Below are 24,325 nucleotides of genomic sequence, written 5' to 3'. Positions count from 1 at the left end.
GTATATCGTTTTTTATGTAATGGTATTATATATTCCTGATAAGTTAAGTTTATTAGATTTTGAATTTTTCTTTGAATCTTTAGAGCAACTTGATTATTTGAATGATAATTTTGTGATTATTTTGGGAGATTTTAATGCGCTTAAATTTATTGAGAATGACATATCGGATAGAAAAACTGCAGCAATTTTAAATTTATTTAATACTAATAACTTGGATCAATATAATAATATAAAAAATACACTTGAACGAATACTTGATTTGATAGCATCCAATATAAAATGTACTGTGTCTCACGATGATTTGCCTCTTGTAGCTGAGGATGATCATCATCCGGCTCTACTAATAAATTTTAACAACATATTTTCTAAAGAAGTAACTTTTATTCCAAATTCACTTGATAAAGCTTATAATTTTAGGAATGCAGATTTTGTTAACTTATATTCAAGTATCCTACAGAGTGATTGGAGTTTTATCGAATGCTGCGACGAAGTAGATATTGCTGTACAAACTTTTTATAATAAAATTTATGACATTTTTGATAAGCATATTCCGGTTTACAAAAATCATGCTCATAAATATCCACCTTGGTTTGATTCCGAGATTATAAATAACATAAAACTAAAAGTTAAATTCCGACGCAAATATAAAAAATCTAAGATTCATTCCGATTTTATTGAGTTTAAAAGATTACGACGACTAATAAAATATCAGGTCAAGGTGGCATATGACAATTACTTGGATGATATTCAAACAAATATTTCTCAAGACAAAACTAAGTTCTGGTCTTACATTCACTCTAGAAATAAATCATCACCAATTCCTGGAAACATGAGTTTTGAGGGAAGTGATTACAAAGATCCGCAAGCCATAGTGAATGCTTTTGCGGAATTTTTCAGTAGTGTTTATTTAGTTTCTGATGATGGGGGTGGTTGCAATTATCCAATAAACCCATATATGACATCAATTAATTTTCAATCGGTTACAGAGGATGAAATAAATGCTGCTATCAGAAAGTTAAAAGATAAGATGACATCAGGCCCTGACAAGATTCCCTCGTTTCTTATTAAAGATTGCGCTGGTGCATTTGTCATACCTTTAACCAAGATTATAAACTTATCTATACAACAAATGAAGTATCCAGAACTATGGAAGGAAGCAAGGGTGTGTCCGATATTTAAGGCTGGGGTGAAGTCAGAAATAGAAAACTATAGAGCTGTCTCTATTTTATCTAATTTTTCAAAGGTTTTCGAAATCGTATTATATAATAGGATCTTATCTTCTGTTCAACTTTATATTTCATCTCATCAGCATGGTTTTGTTAATAAAAGATCAACTGTAACCAACTTGGTTTATTTTACCCAATATATTTCTGAAGTTATTGACGATAATGGCCAAGTTGATGTTATATATACCGATTTTTCGAAGGCTTTTGACAGAATTGATCATGAAGTATTACTTAGCAAGCTTTCAACATTTGGTTTTACTGACAGTGCTCTTTTATTGTTAAAATCGTATCTTCAAAGAAGGATGCAGTTTGTAGCATATAATGGTTATGTCTCAGAAAAATATCTTGCTGCGTCTGGTGTGCCTCAAGGTTCCAATCTCGGTCCATTGCTCTTTCTACTATTTATTAATGACCTTCTTGAAAATATTTCATGCGAAAGATTGGGCTTTGCTGACGATTTGAAAATATTTTCTACTATTAGGGAGCTGGATGATTGTAACCAACTTCAGCAGAATATAGAAATATTGGAAAATTGGTGCAACTGCAACAAATTACAACTTAACACGAAAAAATGTAAAGTAGTCACTTTTTCTAGGAAATCAAATTTATTTGTATTTAACTATAGTTGTCACGATAAAATATTAGAAAGGCAGAACACGGTTAAGGATTTGGGTGTAATTTTTGACACAAAACTCACTTTTGTGGAACATATGTGTGTTAAAGTTTCTGAAGCGTTGAAGGCTTATGGGTTTTTAATTCGCAATTGTAAGTCATTTAATAATATAAAGTCATTAACATTGCTATATTATACTTATGTCCGCTCTAAACTTGAATATACCAGTATTGTATGGAGTCCTTTCTATGATTGTCATAACATTGCAATTGAAAGCGTTCAGAGAAAATTTCTAAAATTTTTAATGTTTAAAGTAAATGGTCTTTATCCGGCTAGAGGTATAGATAATAATTACTTGTGTGATCGTTTTAGTATGTGTAGTTTAGAATTAAGAAGAAAAGTTGCATCTTTAATTTTTTTGTACAAACTTGTTAATAATGCAATTGATTGTATTTCAATATTACAAAACATTAATTTTAATATTCCAAGGTCAAATTTAAGAACAAATGTATTATTTAGGTGTATAAGAGCTCATACAAATATTCTATGTAAGGCTCCTATTAATGTAATGTGTAGAAATTTTAATGTTATTGGTAAGCATTGTGACATTTTTTCATGTTCTCAAAGGAACTTTATAAAAGTAGCTATTGAGTGTCTGAAATAAGCACTAATTTTTTATTTTATGTTATTTTATTTTTTTATTAATTTATTTTCTTTTTCGGTTTGAATTTATATTAATTTTAGTCTAACTTGTATTATTAATGTTATTTTTTTTTGGTACTACTGCTTAAATCTTACCTATAGGTGTTATAAATTATGTAATATTTTTATCATTGTCCTGTAAATGGGAAACTGTTGGGCAATAAAGCTATTATTATTATCCAGATTTAGCCATACGGCTCACACTCCCTCTAAGGGGAAAATTGACTCATCCCAGATACCTACGGTATCAAAAGGATTGAGCTCTGGTGGAACTCTTTCCGTGTTATCGAGCCCTAGGTGACTTGGAATGCAGGTGTATCTCCCAAAAATTTTCGTACACTTCTGGCCGTCGCGAGTAGTACAGCTTTCTGCATGGTCTTATAAAGATGTTCATTCAGACCCAGCTTTTTGATGCTTTCGAGGAGGGTTTTCGGAATGACTCCAGTAGTAGACATGATAATCGGTATCGTCTGGGTACTTTGCATTCTCCATTGCCTTCGTATTTGAATTTCCAGATCTCTGTACTTGGCGATCTTTTCAGTAAATTTACTACGTAGATTATTGTTGTTAGGTATCGCCACATCAATTAGTGTTGTTTGTTTTGTTAATTTATTAACTAGTACAAGATCTGGTCTATTATGTGCCACTGTTTGGTCTGTGAGCACAGTGCGGTCCCAGTATAGCTTGTAGTTGCCATCCTCAAGCATACTCTCAGGGACGTATTGATAATACGGGAGATGGTCCGTTTGGAGAAGTCCCAGCTTGAAAGCTATCTCCTGATGAAGGATTTTTCCCACTGCGTCATGCCGTTCCTTGTATTCAGTTGCAGCAAATGCCTGGCAGCCCCCTGTAATATGTTGGATGGTTTCTTGGGCTTGACATCCATATCGGCATCTGTCGTTTTGAACCTGAGGGTCTTTGACGATATATTTCAGGTAATTTCTGGTTGGTATAACCTGATCCTGGATGGCCAGTAATGAACCCTCCGTTTCAGGGAACATCTTTCCTGATGTCAACCAGTAGTTCGACGCTGTATTGTCGACATAGTCTTGGCTGACCTCATTGGGATGTCGCCCGTGCAGAGGTTTACCCATCCAGGTGCGCATTTTTTGGTCTTTAGTGAGGTGGTTTATGCGCATTTCTGGTTCCCTCAGTTTTATCGCTGTTGTGTCATCTACTGCGCAAATAGCGCGATGTAAAGTAGATGTCTCAGCTTGCAACTGAAAATAATTTCTTAAATTAGCAACTTGTTTATCTAATTGCTCACCTATATCCATAAGTCCTCTTCCTCCTAGATTCCGTGGTAATGTTGTTCTTTCTACTGCACTTTTAGGATGGTGTTTTTGTGCCTTTGTGAGGTGTGTTCTTACTTTTCGCTGAAGATTCTCTATATCCGTTTTTGTCCACTTAACAATGCCAAACGAATAGCTAAGCGCGGAACATGCGTAGGTGTTTAGTGCCTTAAACAAATTTCTACTGTTAAGTTGTGAGCGAAGCAGCTGTTTTACCCTTCGTATAAACTCTGTAGTTATCTCTGTTTTCATTTGTTTATGGTCAATTTTCCGCGCTTGCTTTACTCCAAGATATTTATACATATCGTTTTCACCCATGGCCTCGATGTTCTGGCCATTTTGCATATCGAATCCTCCGGGCTGTACTTTTCCTCTGACTATATTTAAAATACGGCACTTGTCTAGTCCGAAGTGCATACTAATATCATTAGAAAAAGTTTCTACAGTTTTTAGCATCTCATCGAGTTGGTTTCGAGTGGAAGCCATTAATTTCAAATCATCCATGTACAATAAATGATTAAGCTTCGCCACCACATTGTTGTTATTTTTGATGCTAAAACCTGCGTCTGTGGAGTTCAATAGCTGAGATAGTGGGTTCATAGCTAGACAGAACCACATAGGACTCAACGAATCTCCTTGAAACAGGCCCCGGCTGATTGCGATATTTTCAGTTTCGATGTTAATTTCACCAGGTATTTGAAGGTGAATTCTAGTTTTCCACTCTGTCATTATATGCTCTAAAAAGGTCACTATATTATCATCGACTTTATATATTCTCAATATATCTATAAGCCATTCATGCGGCACTGAATCAAAGGCCTTCTTGTAATCAATGAAGGCAGTAAAAAGATTCCTCTTTTTGGAATATGCCTGGTTAGAAATGACTGAGTCGATGATGAGTTGTTCTTTGCATCCCATGGAACCCTTAGCGCATCCTTTCTGTTGAGGTTCTATGATATTGTTCAGAGCACAGTGTTGGTAGATACGCCGGGCTACACAGGATGTGACCAATTTATACAAAGTTGGAAGACAAGTAATTGGACGATATTTGGCTGGGTCTTGGGTGTTATTTTGATCCTTCGGTATTAAATAAGTGGTACCCTGAGTTAGAAATGCTGGTATATCCTGCGGATTAGAAATAACATGATTAATTACTGTTGATAAGCACTCATGAACACTCCAAAACTTCTTGAGCCAAAAGTTTTGAACTCCATCTGGTCCAGGAGATTTCCAGTTATGAAGCTCTTTGATGATATTTGAGACTTCTTCAGTAGTGAAGGGTGCGTAAAGGGTAGTAATGTAGTGTTGGCAGTTCTGTGTCGTATCTTCTATCCACCCAGCATTGTTGTTAAGAGCAGCTGGTGTGGAAAGTTGATTTCCCCAAAACTCATGAATTTCTTCTTGGCTTGGGTAAGTCTTATCGACACGTTCTACAGTGGAATTGAGTTTTCGATAAAACGCCTTCTCAGAACTCTCAAAAAGAGCATTGTCGCTTTTGCGTTTGTTACTAACTTTGTACCTCCTTAGTCGCCCTGAATAAACAGAGAGTTTTTGTTTTAATGTATCCAGACACTGATGGGCTGTGTTGTTTTCTGGATCATATCTTGAGTGTCTTGCGGTACTCAGCATTATTTCTTCAGCTCTCCTGATAACTTTTCTACTTGTTACACCTCGTTTGTATTCTGTGATTATACCAATATCCTTACGTAGTAATTCAATCTTTCCGAGCAGCCTTTTTTCCCAGGGTGCAATTCTGTTACCAGTTCTTTCGTTATTAGTACCCCGTCGTGTTCTGATCTTAACGCCCATTACATTAGCAATTGCTGTTGCTGCACAGTAGATTAGCATGTGCAAATATTCTAATGTGTGGGCTTCTACGACATAATTGGGTAGGACTTCAGTGTTCACAATTTGTAACAGCGCCCCTAGTTTTTTACAAGAGTTTATTCGTGGTAGCGGTGGTCTGCTAAGTGGGTTTGTTCCATTAAACTCCTGTACCGCACGTGCCATTTCGCTTACTAGGTTATCACGTAACTCGTTGTTTTCCTGCTCTGTATTGTCAGGTTGAGTTTCTTGTATGGCAAGCTCAGGAATCTGCTCATGAACTTCAACAGGGACTTGATCTTCAATTACAACATCGTTCTGAATCTCCCGTTCGACTTCGCTTCTGATGGTATTGCGTCTAGCCTCTGGGATAATGTTGTTTCTTATTATTACCCGGTATTGGTCTGATACTCGTTGCTCCGATACTTGAATATCTGGGTATGTCATGCAAAATTCGGCATACAACTGTTGTCGGTAGCCGATTCTTTCTTGACCAAGGTTTGTCACCTTGTAGTAGAAGCGCAAAATGTTTTCATTAATGGACACAGTCCATTTCATGCGCTGCCTCGGTCGTCCCGCTTGAGTGAGCGCCGGCTGATGATCTAGCGCAGCACCTTCGGCGGGTGGAGCTCTTGTTGTTGTTTGGCTCGCTTGTGGTTGTGGTTGGGCTGTAGCTGATTGTATGACAGGGGCCCGCCTCCTCAACACCCTGCCACCGACGTCCCGCATGCTGTCACGTCCAGCGCCGGCTCCAGACGTGCCCTGACGATCCCCAGGCAGCGATCCTAAACATAAATTATTAATCTCCATTCTCATGGGTGTGCATTTTATACCTACTGCCAGGTGTCAGTTTTTGTTCCACGGCAAGTATTCCTGCTACTCTCTGGGTATTGGCGCTACGAATACCCAGAAAGCATCCCCCATTCGCAGGGGGCCGCGCCTGATAGAAGAACTGACAAAAACTCCCACAGGTTATTATTATTATCCAGATTTAGCCATACGGCTCACACTCCCTCTAAGGGGAAAATTGACTCATCCCAGATACCTACGGTATCAAAAGGATTGAGCTCTGGTGGGACTCTTTCCGTGTTATCGAGCCCTAGGTGACTTGGTATGCAGGTGTATCTCCCAAAAATTTTCGTACACATCTAGCCGTTGCGAGTAGTACAGCTTTCTGCATGGTCTTGTAAAGATGTTCATTTAGACCCAGCCTTTTTATGCTTTCGAGGAGGTTCTTCGGAATGACTCCAGTAGTAGATATAACAATAGGTATCGTCTGGGTACTTTGCATTCTCCATTGCCTTCGTATTTGAATTTCTAGATCTCTGTACTTGGCGATCTTTTCAGTGAATTTACTACGTAGATTATTGTTGTTAGGTATCGCCACATCAATTAGTGTTGTTTGTCTTGTTAATTTATTAACTAGTACGAGATCTGGTCTATTATGTGCCACTGTTTGATCTGTGAGCACAGTGCGGTCCCAGTATAGCTTGTAGTTGCCATCCTCAAGCATACTCTCAGGGACGTATTGATAATACGGGAGATGGTCCGTTTGGAGAAGTCCCAGCTTGATAGCTATCTCTTGATGAAGGATTTTTCCCACTGCGTCATGCCGTTCCTTGTATTCAGTTGCAGCAAATGCCTGGCAGCCCCCTGTAAGATGTTGGATGGTTTCTTGGGCTTGACATCCGTATCGGCATCTGTCGTTTTGAATCTGAGGGTCTTTGATGATATATTTCAGGTAGTTTCTGGTTGGTATAACCTGATCCTGAATGGCCAGTAATGAACCCTCCGTTTCAGGGAACATCTTTCCTGATGTCAACCAGTAGTTCGACGCTATATTGTCGACATAATCTTGGCTGACCTCATTGGGATGTCGCCCGTGCAAAGGTTTACCCATCCAGGCGCGCACTTTTTCGTCCTTAGTAAGGTGGTTTATGCGCAGTTCTGCTTCCCTCAGTTTGATCGGTGTTGTGTCATCTACTGCGCAGATAGCGCGATGTAGAGTAGATGTCTCAGCCTGCATCTGAAAATAAGTTCTTAAATTAGCAATTTGTTTATCTAATTGCTCACCTATATCCATAAGTCCTCTTCCTCCTAAATACCGGGGTAATGTCGTTCGTTCTACTGCACTTTTAGGGTGGTGTTTTTGTGCCTTTGTGAGGTGTGTTCGTACTTTTCGCTGAAGATTTTCTATATCCGTTTTTGTCCACTTAACAATACCAAATGAATAGCTAAGCGCGGAACAAGCGTAGGTGTTTAGTGCCTTAAACAAATTTTTACTGTTAAGCTGTGAACGAAGCAGCTGTTTTACCCTTCTTATAAACTCAGTAGTTATCTCAGTTTTCATTTGCTTATGGTCAATTTTCCGCGCCTGCTTTACTCCAAGATATTTGTACATATCGTTGTCGCCCATGGCCTCGATGTTCTGGCCATTTTGCATATCGAATCCACCGTGCTGTACCTTTCCTCTGACTATATTCAAAACACGGCACTTGTCTAGACCGAACTGCATACTAATATCATTAGAAAATGTTTCTACAGTTTTTAGCATCTCTTCTAGGTGTTCTCGAGTGGAAGCCATTAATTTCAAATCATCCATATACAACAGATGATTGAGCTTCGCTACCACAATATTATTGCTTTTAATGCTAAAACCTGAGTAAGTGGTTTATTTATTATTATCCAGATTTAGCCATACGGCTCACACTCCCTCTAAGGGGAAATTTGACTCATCCCAGATACCTACGGTATCAAAAGGATTGAGCTCTGGTGGGACTCTTTCCGTGTTATCGAGCCCTAGGTGACTTGGTATGCAGGTGTGTCTCCCAAAAATTTTCGTACACATCTGGCCGTTGCGAGTAGTACAGCTTTCTGCATGGTCTTGTAAAGATGTTCATTTAGACCCAGCCTTTTTATGCTTTCGAGGAGGTTCTTCGGAATGACTCCAGTAGTAGATATAACAATAGGTATCGTCTGGGTACTTTGCATTCTCCATTGCCTTCGTATTTGAATTTCTAGATCTCTGTACTTGGCGATCTTTTCAGTGAATTTACTACGTAGATTATTGTTGTTAGGTATCGCCACATCAATTAGTGTTGTTTGTCTTGTTAATTTATTAACTAGTACGAGATCTGGTCTATTATGTGCCACTGTTTGGTCTGTGAGCACAGTGCGGTCCCAGTATAGCTTGTAGTTGCCATCCTCAAGCATACTCTCAGGGACGTATTGATAATACGGGAGATGGTCCGTTTGGAGAAGTCCCAGCTTGATAGCTATCTCTTGATGAAGGATTTTTCCCACTGCGTCATGCCGTTCCTTGTATTCAGTTGCAGCAAATGCCTGGCAGCCCCCTGTAAGATGTTGGATGGTTTCTTGGGCTTGACATCCATATCGGCATCTGTCGTTTTGAACCTGAGGGTCTTTGATGATATATTTCAGGTAGTTTCTGGTTGGTATAACCTGATCCTGAATGGCCAGTAATGAACCCTCCGTTTCAGGGAACATCTTTCCTGATGTCAACCAGTAGTTCGACGCTATATTGTCGACATAATCTTGGCTGACCTCATTGGGATGTCGCCCGTGCAAAGGTTTACCCATCCAGGCGCGCACTTTTTCGTCCTTAGTAAGGTGGTTTATGCGCAGTTCTGCTTCCCTCAGTTTGATCGGTGTTGTGTCATCTACTGCGCAGATAGCGCGATGTAGAGTAGATGTCTCAGCCTGCATCTGAAAATAAGTTCTTAAATTAGCAATTTGTTTATCTAATTGCTCACCTATATCCATAAGTCCTCTTCCTCCTAAATACCGGGGTAATGTCGTTCGTTCTACTGCACTTTTAGGGTGGTGTTTATGTGCCTTTGTGAGGTGTGTTCGTACTTTTCGCTGAAGATTTTCTATATCCGTTTTTGTCCACTTAACAATACCAAATGAATAGCTAAGCGCGGAACAAGCGTAGGTGTTTAGTGCCTTAAACAAATTTTTACTGTTAAGCTGTGAACGAAGCAGCTGTTTTACCCTTCTTATAAACTCAGTAGTTATCTCAGTTTTCATTTGCTTATGGTCAATTTTCCGCGCCTGCTTTACTCCAAGATATTTGTACATATCGTTGTCGCCCATGGCCTCGATGTTCTGGCCATTTTGCATATCGAATCCACCGGGCTGTACCTTTCCTCTGACTATATTCAAAACACGGCACTTGTCTAGACCGAACTGCATACTAATATCATTAGAAAATGTTTCTACAGTTTTTAGCATCTCTTCCAGGTGTTCTCGAGTGGAAGCCATCAATTTCAAATCATCCATATACAACAGATGATTGAGCTTCGCTACCACAGTATTATTGCTTTTAATGCTAAAACCTGAGTCAGTGGAGTTTAATAGCTGAGAAAGGGGGTTCAAAGCTAAACAGAACCACAATGGACTCAACGAGTCTCCTTGAAATAGGCCCCGGTTGATTGCGATATTTTCGGTTTCGATATTGTTTTCACCAGGTATTTGGAGGTGAATTTTAGTCTTCCAATCTTTCATTATATGTCTTAAAAAGGTCACTATGTTATCATCTACTTTGTATATTTTCAATATATCTATTAGCCATTCATGCGGTACTGAATCAAAGGCCTTTTTATAGTCAATAAAAGCAGTAAAAAGGTTCCTTTTTTTAGTGAATGCCTGGTTAGAAATAACTGAGTCGATGATAAGCTGTTCTTTGCAACCCATGGAACCCTTAGCGCATCCTTTCTGTTGAGGCTCTATGATATTGTTTAGAGCACAGTGTTGGTAGATACGCCGGGTTACACAGGATGTGACCAATTTATACAAAGTTGGAAGACAAGTAATTGGGCGGTACTTGGATGGATCTTGGGTGTTATTTTGATCCTTGGGTATTAAATAAGTAGTTCCCTGAGTTAGAAATGATGGTATTTCCTGCGGATTAGAAATAACATGATTAATTAATGTTGATAAGCACTCATGAATACTCCAAAACTTTTTAAGCCAGAAGTTCTGAACTCCGTCTGGTCCAGGAGATTTCCAGTTATGAAGCTCTTTGATGACATTTGAGACTTCTTCAGTCGTGAATGGTTCGTAGTTAGCAGTGACGTAGTGGTGACAGTTGTGCGTCGTATCTTCTATCCAGCCAGCATTGTTGTTAAAAGCAGCTGGTGTGGAAAGTTGATTTCCCCAAAACTCATGAATTTGTTCTTGGCTTGGGTAAGACTTGTCGACACTTTCTACGGTGGAATTGAGTTTTCGGTAGAACGCCTTCTCAGAGTTCTCAAAAAGTGCATTGTCACATTTTCGGCTGTTACTAACTTTATACCTTCTTAATCGTCCTGAATAGACGGAGAGTTTTTGTTTTAATGTATCCAGACACTGTTGGGCTGTGTTATTTTCTGGATCGTATCTCGAGTGTCTTGCAGTGCTCCGCATTATTTCTTCAGCTCTTTTAATGACTTTTCTACTTTTAACACCTCTTATATATTCTGTGACTTGACCAATATCCCTACGCAGTAATTCAATTTTTCCGAGAAGTCTTTTTTCCCAGGGTGCAATTCTGTTACCAGTCCTTCCGTTATTAGTACCCCGTCGTGTTCTGATCTTAACGCCCATTACATTGGCAATTGCTGTAGCTGCACAGTAGATTAGCATATGCAGATATTCCAATGTGTGGGCTTCTACGACATAATTGGGTAGGACTTCAGTATTCACAATTTGTAACAGGGCACCTAGTTTCTTACAAGAGTTTATTCGTGGTAGCGGTGGTCTGCTAAGTGGATTTGTTCCATTAAACTCTTGTACGGCACGAGCCATTTCGTTCTCTAGACTATCGCGCAACTCGTTGTTTTCCTGCTGTGTATTGTCAGGTTGAGTTTCTGGTATGGGAATCTCAGGAATTTGCTCATCAAGGATTTCATTAGGGACTTGATCTAAAACTAGCTCTTGGTTATTAATCTCCCGTTCGACTTCGCTTTTGATCGTATTGCGTCTAGTCTCTGGGATAAGGTTGTTTCTTACGATTACCCGGTATTGATCTGATACTCTTTGCTCCGATACTTGAATATCTGGGTACTCCCTGCAAAATTCGGCATACAGCTGTTGTCTGTAGCCGATCGTTTCTTGACCGAGGTTTGTCACCTTATAATAGAAGCGCAAAATGCTTTCGTTAATGGACACAGTCCATTTCATGCGCTGCCTCGGTCGTCCCGCTTGAGTGAGCGCCGGCTGATGTTCCGGCGCAGCACCTTCAGCGAGTGGAGCTCTTGCTGTTGTTTGGCTCGCTTGTGGTTGTTGTTCTTGTTGTTGGGCTGTAGCTGTTTGTGTGACAGGGGCCCGCCTCCTCAACACCCTGCCACCGACGTCCCGCATGCTGTCACGTCCAGCGTCGGCTCCAGACGTGCCCTGGCGATCCCCAGGCAGCGGCCCTAAACATAAACTATTAGTCTCCATTCTCATGGGTGTGCATTTTATACCTACTGCCAGGTGTCAGTTTTTGTTCCACGGCAAGTATTCCTGCTACTCTCTGGGTATTGGCGCTACGAATACCCAGAAAGAATCCCCCATTCGCAGGGGGCCGCGCCTGATAGAAGAACTGACATAAAACTCCCACAGGTTATTATTATTATTATTATTATTATTATTATTATTATTATCCAGATTTAGCCATACGGCTCACACTCCCTCTAAGGGGAAAATTGACTCATCCCAGATACCTACGGTATCAAAAGGATTGAGCTCTGGTGGAACTCTTTCCGTGTTATCGAGCCCTAGGTGACTTGGAATGCAGGTGTATCTCCCAAAAATTTTCGTACACTTCTGGCCGTCGCGAGTAGTACAGCTTTCTGCATGGTCTTATAAAGATGTTCATTCAGACCCAGCTTTTTGATGCTTTCGAGGAGGGTTTTCGGAATGACTCCAGTAGTAGACATGATAATCGGTATCGTCTGGGTACTTTGCATTCTCCATTGCCTTCGTATTTGAATTTCCAGATCTCTGTACTTGGCGATCTTTTCAGTAAATTTACTACGTAGATTATTGTTGTTAGGTATCGCCACATCAATTAGTGTTGTTTGTTTTGTTAATTTATTAACTAGTACAAGATCTGGTCTATTATGTGCCACTGTTTGGTCTGTGAGCACAGTGCGGTCCCAGTATAGCTTGTAGTTGCCATCCTCAAGCATACTCTCAGGGACGTATTGATAATACGGGAGATGGTCCGTTTGGAGAAGTCCCAGCTTGAAAGCTATCTCCTGATGAAGGATTTTTCCCACTGCGTCATGCCGTTCCTTGTATTCAGTTGCAGCAAATGCCTGGCAGCCCCCTGTAATATGTTGGATGGTTTCTTGGGCTTGACATCCATATCGGCATCTGTCGTTTTGAACCTGAGGGTCTTTGACGATATATTTCAGGTAATTTCTGGTTGGTATAACCTGATCCTGGATGGCCAGTAATGAACCCTCCGTTTCAGGGAACATCTTTCCTGATGTCAACCAGTAGTTCGACGCTGTATTGTCGACATAGTCTTGGCTGACCTCATTGGGATGTCGCCCGTGCAGAGGTTTACCCATCCAGGTGCGCATTTTTTGGTCTTTAGTGAGGTGGTTTATGCGCATTTCTGGTTCCCTCAGTTTTATCGCTGTTGTGTCATCTACTGCGCAAATAGCGCGATGTAAAGTAGATGTCTCAGCTTGCAACTGAAAATAATTTCTTAAATTAGCAACTTGTTTATCTAATTGCTCACCTATATCCATAAGTCCTCTTCCTCCTAGATTCCGTGGTAATGTTGTTCTTTCTACTGCACTTTTAGGATGGTGTTTTTGTGCCTTTGTGAGGTGTGTTCTTACTTTTCGCTGAAGATTCTCTATATCCGTTTTTGTCCACTTAACAATGCCAAACGAATAGCTAAGCGCGGAACATGCGTAGGTGTTTAGTGCCTTAAACAAATTTCTACTGTTAAGTTGTGAGCGAAGCAGCTGTTTTACCCTTCGTATAAACTCTGTAGTTATCTCTGTTTTCATTTGTTTATGGTCAATTTTCCGCGCTTGCTTTACTCCAAGATATTTATACATATCGTTTTCACCCATGGCCTCGATGTTCTGGCCATTTTGCATATCGAATCCTCCGGGCTGTACTTTTCCTCTGACTATATTTAAAATACGGCACTTGTCTAGTCCGAAGTGCATACTAATATCATTAGAAAAAGTTTCTACAGTTTTTAGCATCTCATCGAGTTGGTTTCGAGTGGAAGCCATTAATTTCAAATCATCCATGTACAATAAATGATTAAGCTTCGCCACCACATTGTTGTTATTTTTGATGCTAAAACCTGCGTCTGTGGAGTTCAATAGCTGAGATAGTGGGTTCATAGCTAGACAGAACCACATAGGACTCAACGAATCTCCTTGAAACAGGCCCCGGCTGATTGCGATATTTTCAGTTTCGATGTTAATTTCACCAGGTATTTGAAGGTGAATTCTAGTTTTCCACTCTGTCATTATATGCTCTAAAAAGGTCACTATATTATCATCAACTTTATATATTCTCAATATATCTATAAGCCATTCATGCGGCACTGAATCAAAGGCATTCTTGTAATCAATGAAGGCAGTAAAAAGATTCCTCTTTTTGGAATATGCCTGGTTAGAAATGACTGAGTCGATGATGAGTTGTTCTTTGCATCCCATGGAACCCTTAGCGCATCCTTTCTGTTGAGGTTATTATTATTATTATTATTATTATTATTATTATTATTATTATTATTAAGTAAATACTTGATTAGTTTTACCTACGTGACTGCAACAGTATAGACTTTTACACAATAATAATCAAAAATTTCGCTTAAAAATCATACACCAGTACTGTTAATTTCTGGACCGTAATAGAATAGAATATGTAACTAATATTCTGCATAAAAAACCTACTCGAATTCAGTCGCGCCCATGACTAAATTAGTATAGTTTTTGTAAAATCGCATCCCGGCTTAAGAACTCGAGGGTATGGTTTGAATACACTAGAACAGAACTACTTCAGTTGGCAGTCTACAGGGTTCGCATAGCCACGATGATTTACAACCTTTGATAGAAGATGGAACGAGAAATAATATTACCATATTGTTTACCTTGTGCTAGTGGGTGTGCCTCTGTCTGATACAAAACCGTTTGGACATGTAAACGTTATGCTGCTACCATCGGCAATGTCGTTGCAGTCTATATATTGGTCCTTAAAATTTTTGCATAATATTTGTGATCCGGCAGGTAATGATATTTTAGGACATACTCCTAAAATGAGAATAAAAGGTGATTTTTAATAATTTATTTTAACTTATTGGCCATTGTTGGCCTTTTCATTATGCTTTGACCAGAAATTCAATCTTTACACTTTTGTGACTACCCGATATTCATTATAATTTTGTCATTTATTAGGAAAATGGTTAAGTTGGGATTGAAAGCTTCTGGTAGGTACAAATCGTTGTATTAAGGTGCAAAATCGTAAAAAATGGACTTAAACAGGAGTTTTGAATAATGTCGACCTTGTCCTGAACGCCTATAGTGACTACGGGTCTTTCTGTACCGTTTCTTCATTCGTGAGACCTATGACTGATATACGCCGAATCGTTCCCCTAAGGGTGTGTAACTCCAACCTTCTTCGTGAAAAATCACTATTTGATACCACACACTTCAAACCACACTCTTGAACAGTCAAAATAAGTCTTGATAAGTTCTCGATTTATGTTGCATTTTGATTCAAACAATATCAAAATGTTAGCAATAAACAGCAAAGTTCACACAACGACTTAAAAATGACACTAAACTTTTATAGACATTAACAAATTTACAGCAACTTTGTTTTGTGTTCCTTAGAAACCGGTTGAAACAAAAGACAATACAAATAACCTGATAAAAACATTGTAAATACAAATGTAAATGACCGTTTTGATGTGTAATTTTCAGGGTCAAGTCCGATTATCACGAAAATTTGGTTTTAGGTTTTACTTTCCCTCCAGTTCAAAGTTGAACTTGTGCCTTTGGTTGCTTTTGACGAAAAAGACCGTATTTAGCATGAGCAGCAACTTTGCTTTGCTGGGTCTAAACTCTATAGAGTCTATACAGTACACAACTTTTTCGTTTTTTCTATGCTACATTTTTTGCTTACAATATTATTTTCGGCACAATACATACTTTTTGAGTAATTTGAGAAAAAGCGCCTGAAAACGTGGGTTTTTTGTAAACAAATAAAAGTTTTCGCCCCGAGAAGGGGCGACTGCCAGCCCCCAAGCAAAAAGCAAACAACGGCACAAGTTCAACTTTGAAGTAGAGAGTAAGTCGAATATAAATCCAAATTTTCAAGAAATTCGGAGTTGACCCTGAAAATTACACAATATCCCCGTAGTTCCCGTTCAATTACTGGCCTAACATTCAATACAAAAATGAATACACTCAAATTGAAAACATCAATGATTCGCTTTTTTTTGGTTTTATTGATGTTGCCTTAATTCCTTGGGGCAGTGTATTTACTAAATTTTTCAATATTACGTACGACTCTACTTATCATTAGTCCAGAAAGCCACTGCGCATCTGCTAGGAAAACTAATCAGGGCCCGGATTACGTACACTCGATACGCATCGTATCCGCCATGTTTTCCCATAAGGCGCTACAGTAAAACATGGCGGATACGATGCGTATCGAGTGTAGCTAATCCGGGCCCTGATTCGGATTTTTTGCAGAGACTTACTCAAAAAAACCCCTTTTAACAAATTTGCATGTTGCGAGGACCAAAAGTTGGTCAAAAATTTTTTAAAGGTTTTTTTTTTGTTTTTTCCTAAAATTATTATTTTTGCATGGAATCAAGTTTTTTTAGGTTTTCTGGATCATTCCAAACAGAAAAGGTCTGTAGTGCTTCTCTCTATGGTTGATAATTTTTGACATAAAAGCGATTAAATATTGAAAAATTGCGAAATCGGCCATTTTTAACGTTCAAAACTTTCAAAAACTATGTGAAAAACTTAAAATTTGAATGTTGCCAAAGTAGGTAGATATTCTTTATACATCGATTGATGAAATTCCGAAGAGTTTTTTGCAATATAGTATTCAAAACTCCTTTGTTTTTTAATTTCTAATCACGCGTGCGCGACACTATTTTCCACCGTTGCATGTGTATACAGTATGGTGCAAATGAAAGGAATAAATTCGTTATTTCGTAAACCGGCGACTTTAACGAAAAACCCGAAACAGGTCGATTTTATTTTTAAGTTATGATATTGTGGCATATATGGTATACTGGTGACGTCATCTGTCTGGGCGTGATGACGTAATCGATGATTTTTTTAAATAGGAATAGGGGATGTGTGGCAGCTCATTTGAAAGGTTCTTTAATTGTCTATTCAGTAATGTGAACATTTACATAATTATTTATACAGGGTGTCCAAAAATTTTATTAAATTAAATTATGTGACAAAAAAAGAAGTAGGATACCCTGTATAAATAATGATATAAATGTTTATATTACTGAATAGAGAATTGATGAGCCTTTTAAATGAGCTAGCACACGACCCCTATTCTCATTTAAAAAATCATCGATTACGTCATCACGCCCAGATTTACCAATTATAAAACAAAGGAGTTTTGAATATTGTATTGCAAAAAACTCTTCGGGTTTCATCAATCGATGTTTAAAGAATATCCACCTACCTTGGCAACATTCAAATTTTCCGTTTTTCACATAGTTTTTGAGGGTTAAAAATGGCCCATTTCGCAATTTTTCAATTTTTAATCGCTTAATATGTCAAAAACTATCAACTTTAGAGAAATGTTACTACAGACCTTTTCTGTTTGGAATGATCCAAAAAACCTAAAAAAAACTTTGTTGCATGCAAAAAAATAATTTTAGGAAAAAAACAAAAAAAAAATTTTAAAAAAATTTTGACCCACTGTTGGTACTGGCAACATGCAAATTTGTTAAAAAGGGTCCTTTTTGAGTAAGATTTTGCAAAAAATTACGAATCGGAATATTTTTCCTGGCGGATGCGCAGTGGCTTTCTGGATTACATACTAACTAGAGAAATGCATATAGATTTCTACTTCGGAAAAAATCAAGACAGAACTTTTTGTAATTTCATTAAGAAATGTTTAATAAACATAATCAAAAAGTTCTATTCGAGAAGTGGGTGCTTTATTTTTTATTAAACAAATGAACTGCGAAATTAGATGTTTTTTTTAATAACTCATAAAATATAAATTTTAGAAAAAAACAGATTTGACCATTGAAAAATTCAGGAAATTTTACAAAAAAATACCTTATATAAAGATTTTTCTAAACTTAAACTTATAGCTTCTATAATTTTTTCTTTATAACAATATTGAACAAGATGGGGCCTAGTACACCTCCTTGTCTTAAGCCGTCATTAACTATAAACTCGTCCGATTCCATATTATCTGTTCTTACTCTATTTCTTGTGTTTTTGTATAGGCTCATAATAGCTTTTCTGAGTTTAGTGTCTACTTCCCTGTTCATTAGGCTTTTGTCGATTTCTATCCTTTGTGTTCTGTCAAATGCTTTTTCTAGATCTATAAAAGCTTGGTGTAGTTCTGTGCTTGTATTTCGCTTATTTTGGATTAGCTGCTTGAGTGTGAAAATATGGTCATGAATGCTTCTTCCCTTCCTGAATCCGCTCTGTGACTGCTCCAGTTTGTGGTCCACTTCTTCTAATAATTTTTTCTCCAGTACTCGTTAGTAGACTTTGGAAGGGATACTCAGGAGAGTTATACCTCTCTAATTACTGCAGTCTCGTCTGTCTCCTTTTTTGAAAATGGCTAGAATAATCCCCACTTCCCAGTCTTTTGGGATCTTACTCTCATTCCATGCTTTATTGCAAACTTTTCTGAGCATTTCATTTCCATTTTCTCCCATATTTTTTAGCATTTTAGCGGATATCTTATCATAGCCAGCTGCCTTTCCTCTTTTAAGCTTGCCTATTATTTCTTTTATTTCATCTGTTGTTATTTCGGTTTGATTTTGGTTTTCAAGTGCATTTTCTTCGGTGTTATCTAATTTATTATTGGAGTCTTCTTGGGTCAGGAGGTTTTCAAAACATTCTCTCCATCTGTTTATGATGCTTTCGTTCTCTCAGAGAATGTGCCCATTTTCATTTTTAATTTGTTTTGGTGTTTGTTTTACCTTCTCTGCTCTTAGACTTCTCAGGGTTTTGTAAAATAATTTTTGATTAGTGTGGTAGTCTTTCTCCATTTTATTGCCAAAGTCCTCCCAGCTCTTCTTTTTCGCTTCCATAACCATGTCTTTTACTTTTGCCCTCTGCTGTTTATATTTGTGATAGCTTTCGGGGCTCTGCTTCTCTAGGAATTTCTTCCACGCTAACTTTTTTAATTTGACCTCTTCTTTTATTTCATTACTCCACCAATTTGTGCACTTCTTGTTTTTATTGATTATAGTCATTCCGCAGACTTACTTGCCTCCATCTAGGAGTGCTTCTTTAAGTTTTTGCCAAGTTTCTTCTAAGTCATAGCTCTGGTTTAAGTGCTTTTGTAGACTATTGTTTACATAGTTTTTGTATTTCTGTGGTATTTCCTTATCTGTTAGCTTATATGACTTAATAGCTGCGTTTGTGAGATTTCTTGGGGTTTTGTCTCTTTTCTCGGTTTCATTTGTGTTCGTTTTTGTTTATTTGCTATACTTGTTCGGGATACTACCAAGTAATGGTCGCTATATATTTCTGCTCCCCTTCGCACTCTGACATCTTTAATATGTTGTCTTAAAGATCTGTTCACCAATACATAATCAAAAATAGATCTTTCTCCTCTGCTTTTAACTTCTCTGGTGAATTTATGCACATCTTTATGCTGAAAAAACGAATTCATTATTAAAAGGTCATTCTCTGCAAAAGTATATAAAAGTTCTCCATTATTATTTCTTGTTAGTTCTCCGTATTGGCCTAGTACATCCGAGGAGTCGTTGTCTTTTATGCCTACTCTGCCATTAAGATTTCCCATTACTATTGTGTTCCCTTCTGCACTGTCTATAATCTCTGTCGCCTTTTCCCAAAAAAATGTCCTTGGTCTTCGCTCTTTCGGTATCGTTTGGTCCGTATATGACAAAGATATTAACTAACTTCTTCTCATCGGTTGTCATCCTTATTTTCAGGATCCTTTCGGTGATACATTCCCAATCCTTAATGCTGCTAGTCAGGTTTTTATTGATTAAACAACCAACCCCTTCACTTGCTCTTTCTAATTGCGATACTCCGCTGAGGATTAACAAATGGCCATTTTCTAGGAACTGTGTGCTCTTGCCCTTTCTTTTGTCTCCGTTATACCTAGTATGCCTATTCTAGCCTTATCAAATTCTTCTGCAAGTTCGGTCTCCTTACTGTTGAGACCTCTTACGTTCCAAGTTCCTATTGTCCATCCTTCGGGTATTTTGGTCTTTTCAGTTGCAGTTGTTTCTATACTTTTAATCTTATTGTTTGCAGCTGCTCTGTGTATTTGTAAGCATTTCTCATCATTCTTACAGTTTAGTTTTCTATCCCGATCGTTGCATATTGCTTTATTTCTACTCGTGTCCTTGTTAATTGCCTGTTCCATTATCGTTTTTCCACTGGCGCTTTTTATTAGTTTTTTGATTTTTCTATCTTATCTTCTTTATTATTCCATTTCCATTCTTCATTATAAATTTCAGAGTTTATTTGTACCAATTTTTACCTCATTACCTTTATCTCTCTCTTCTCTTGCGGTCATCCGGATAGTTTTTTGTAGTTCTCTTTCTCTCATTGTGGTGTCATTGTTGATATATCTTTTTTCTTCATTGTAATTTTTTAGCTTGGACTTATTCTTCATGACTTTGATTTTGTCTTCCTGGTCTTCTAGTTCGATCAGACAGGTTTTTGTTCCCAACTTGTATGCATTTTTTATTTTGACCTTAATTTCCATATGTCCTTTGAACAAATTCAGCATCACCTCTTTTATTGTTTCTTGTTCATAAATGTCTATTGTTAATCCATTCATTACTACGTTGTTCTTCCTCCGTTGTTTTTCCATAAACTCCCTATTTTCTTTTATTTCTTTCAATTCCTCTTTGATTTCCTTGTTTTCTTGTTTAAGGTGTTTGTTCTCGTTCTTCAACTTTCGGTTATCTTCAATGAGCTGTTCTATTGCTTCTTTACTGCTCTTTTGGTCTTTTTTTTTATCTCTGTGACATCGTTTGAAAATTTGCTCATCATTTCAATTATGGTATCTAGTTTTGATTCATACTTTTTTTGTGGTGGATTCGTTGAAAGATTTCTACTCTTCGCGTGCTCTTCTCTATCCTCATTTTCGTTGTCCCCCTCTCTCATTTTTCTTTTTCTTCCTTCATCAGTTATCGAGCTATCACTCTCATAACCTTTTCCTTTCTCCAAAAACTTTTTCGTTTTTCGGCCCCAGGCACTGCTTTCCACCTCAAAAGTTCAGAGAAAGCAGTGTCTACCGTTTATTTACTTTATTAAAATTAAATTAAAATTGAATTAAAAATTAAAATATTGTCGCCTGGGATATTTTGCTCACAGTGGCAACGTCGCAAATGAATCGGCCGAGACTTAGCTCTCTGGTTTGTCTCTTATCGCTCTTATCTGTTAACCTTGTCGATTTGTTTTGGTTAATTTTGTATAGTTTTTTCGCCGACTCACCTTTAAAATCCCAATTTTTTGCACAGCTGATTAGTTTTTGACTGGGTTTTGCACTCTTTGTACTTTGGTTATTTGTTTCTCGTTGCAACTCTCGATAAATCGGGTTAATTGCAGCTGAAAAATAACAACGTATTTGTCTAATCACTACCGTGTTGCCACTCGAAACTTTTATAAAAAATAAAAATAAAGCTTTCTCTAATACTTTAGAGAACAAATTTTAATGTGTTTTCCAAAATCGTGCTTAATTTTTTGGGTATTTCACGAGGAAATATTCAAATTGGAATTTGACGAATACGAACCTTTTTTCATGAGCTACAACTTTGCTTTTTCGGAGTATATAGACTTCACAAATACACATCTCTTTTCGTTTTTTTTCTGTGCTACAGTTTAGCTCAGAATATTTTTTTCAATAAACTACTTAGTTTTTGAGTGATCTGTGAAAAACCACCTGAAAACGTTGTTTTTTTGTCGAAAAACAAACATTTTCAATCGCAAAAAATTCAAGGCTAACTTAAAAATATCTGTAGAATGAAAGTTGCTTAGAATTAGTCAGTTTATCCATTTTTGGACTCATTTTAAACGTGCTTTTTTTACCCCCGAGGAGAACTGACTGTCACCCCCCAAGCAAAAGCAACCAACGGCACAATTTCAGCTTTGAAGTAGAGCGTAAGTAGAACCTTAATCCAAATTTTCATGCAATTGGGCGTTGTCCCTGAAAATTACACAGTATCGCTATATTTGCTGTTCATTTACTGGGCTATTAGCACTATTTTCAGACTTTTATACTTACTTAAACAGGTGGGATGATCTTCAAAACTTTGACAGTCATAATATGGTGACCTAGAGGACAATATATGTCGCATATTACATGAAAACCTTAAGATCGTGCTGGACAGTACAATATCACCAGGTTTTTTTTCTATACCTCCTTCAAGAAACCATTTCCCATTTTTTGGATATGCTGGAAGTATGCAGTCTTCTAAGTGATTTTTAGTCATTTCTCTTTTTATAAAAGAGTAGTAGAATGGAACACTAGTATATAAAGCGTTCGTTTGTGAATTACACTGAAACGTATTTAAATTTGGTGCTATGCTTACTATTCCTTGAAGATAGTATCTGGAAAAAAGGAATAATTATTTTCCTAACTAGTGCGGAAAATGACACTTTCCCGCAAGAGACTGCCGTTGACCCGAACGACGCGATAGCGGAGTTCGGGAAAGTAGTCAAGTGCGGCGAAGGCACTTTCCGCATGAGTTAGGAACAATATTTTTTCTAGGGCCGTACGTTTGGAAAAAAGCCACAAAAAATAGAGTCATATCAATTTTTATTTAGCAGTGAAAATACATAAATTAATTCTTTGACAAGTTTGTCAAAACCAAACTTTCAATATAATGGATTACCACGAAGACGATATTGGTTTTCATGACGACGATTCAAAACCATTGTAATTGTCTACTGATTTGACTTTTAAATATTATGCCAAAATAATTTTTTTTCATCGAATTGTTAATTTCATCGTTATCGTTAATTTCATTAAAACATGAACACAATAAGATACATTTGAAATAAATTAGTAAATAATATCTAAATATTAGTTTATTGCATGTATTACAGTATATTATAATGCCATATTAGAAGGTATTCTACCTTCCCGCACGCCGTGCGGGAAAATTTACTTTTCCGCACGGCGTGCGGGAAAGTGCAACTTTCGGAAACGAAATGCGTGCGGGAAAGTGGCTGTTTTAGCACGGCCGTAGAAAAAATTATTTTATGTCTAAATGAAATTACAGTAGGTAATACAAATAATATTTTTATTTTTTTTACATATCTGCTGATAAGTAAGGGTGATAGAGTAGACTTTCGGTTAATAAAAGTAAAGAAGGAATATGTTTTTCGAATATTGAATTATTGGGTTAACCCATGACTCTTTTAAAATGGTCTACGATAATTAGTATATTTACATTCATTATCATCACCATCATCATCGTCATCATCATCATCATCATCGTCAGCCCTTTGAGTCCACTACCAGACATAGGCCTCCCGTAAATAATTTCATTGCATCCTATCGATACCTCAAAGCAACAGTGAGGTAAGTCCAAAATTAAAAAAAAAAATTAAGTGCGCTATTTGCATAGAATTTCTTGCACTATATACTGGTAACACTGAGATATGTGTAACTACAAAAAATTTTACTCTGCAATGATTAAACCACTGTATCCTTTTTAAAGTTCATACGCAGAGAAAACAACAGCAGTGAGATATCTCAGTGTTAAACGAAATCGTGACTTCAAATTATTTTCGATGTCACGGCAACATTGAGATATCTTGCCAATGCAACACCGTCATAGATTTCTAGCAACAGCTAAATCCACAATCTACAGCGGAGTATACTGCACAAGGCACTGCCCAGTATTTTCATGGTTTTAATCCAACTAGCACAGAATATGTAAATGATTTAGATGAGGATCCTGAGTAAAATTTACCTGACGCAAGATAAAGTTAGTTTTATCCTTTACTAAAAAGTGTCGTTCATGAAAATGAATATCCTCATACACTGTATGAATTGAAAACACCTTCCACCCAAGCTGATGATTTGAGCTACACCGATAAGATTCAAAGAAGGCAGAGCTATTTGTCAAGACTAGGCAGGTTAACAAAAAACTAAAACCGTTATGCGATAACTGTTTATATAAAAATGTCCTGAAAAAATAAATGAAGATTATAGGAAATCACTGCTAAGAAAATTTTAGGAGACAAGACTTGTCAGAGAGATTACGTATCAAAATGTATGACTCTTATTTCGCCTAACAATAAAGAGAGTAATCGTAAATCTTCAAATTAGTAAGGCGTACCATGTCCTGTTAACCCGGGAGTAGTCGCGCTCACTTCTGTAACGTGAATAGTCGCGTGTTAGATTCTATCTCAAAATACGAATTTAAATACGAATTTACAAGAAATTTTTATTTTATAGTATTTTTATTAACTTGTTATGATAGA

The 24,325-nt window shown here is 37.4% G+C and overlaps 1 protein-coding gene across 3 annotated transcripts in view; it reads right to left on the bottom strand.

The window, feature by feature from the left end:
* LOC126885068 (uncharacterized) overlaps positions 1-24,325 on the bottom strand; it is a 205,823-nt gene that overhangs the window by 77,523 nt on the left and 103,975 nt on the right. For all 3 annotated transcript variants that reach the window (XM_050651498.1, XM_050651500.1, XM_050651499.1), the window contains 2 exons: positions 22,116-22,441; positions 14,770-14,929 (listed from right to left, as the gene is read on the bottom strand). In XM_050651498.1, the coding sequence (XP_050507455.1) occupies positions 14,770-14,929; positions 22,116-22,441 (486 nt within the window). The remainder of the gene's footprint in view (positions 1-14,769; positions 14,930-22,115; positions 22,442-24,325) is intronic.

This window comes from Diabrotica virgifera, chromosome 5 (genome assembly GCF_917563875.1).
Source record: "Diabrotica virgifera virgifera chromosome 5, PGI_DIABVI_V3a".
Taxonomy (NCBI): Eukaryota; Metazoa; Arthropoda; class Insecta; order Coleoptera; family Chrysomelidae; genus Diabrotica; species Diabrotica virgifera.
The sequence above is the reverse complement of the archived record's forward strand: the minus strand, read 5'-3'. Positions and strand labels throughout refer to the sequence as shown.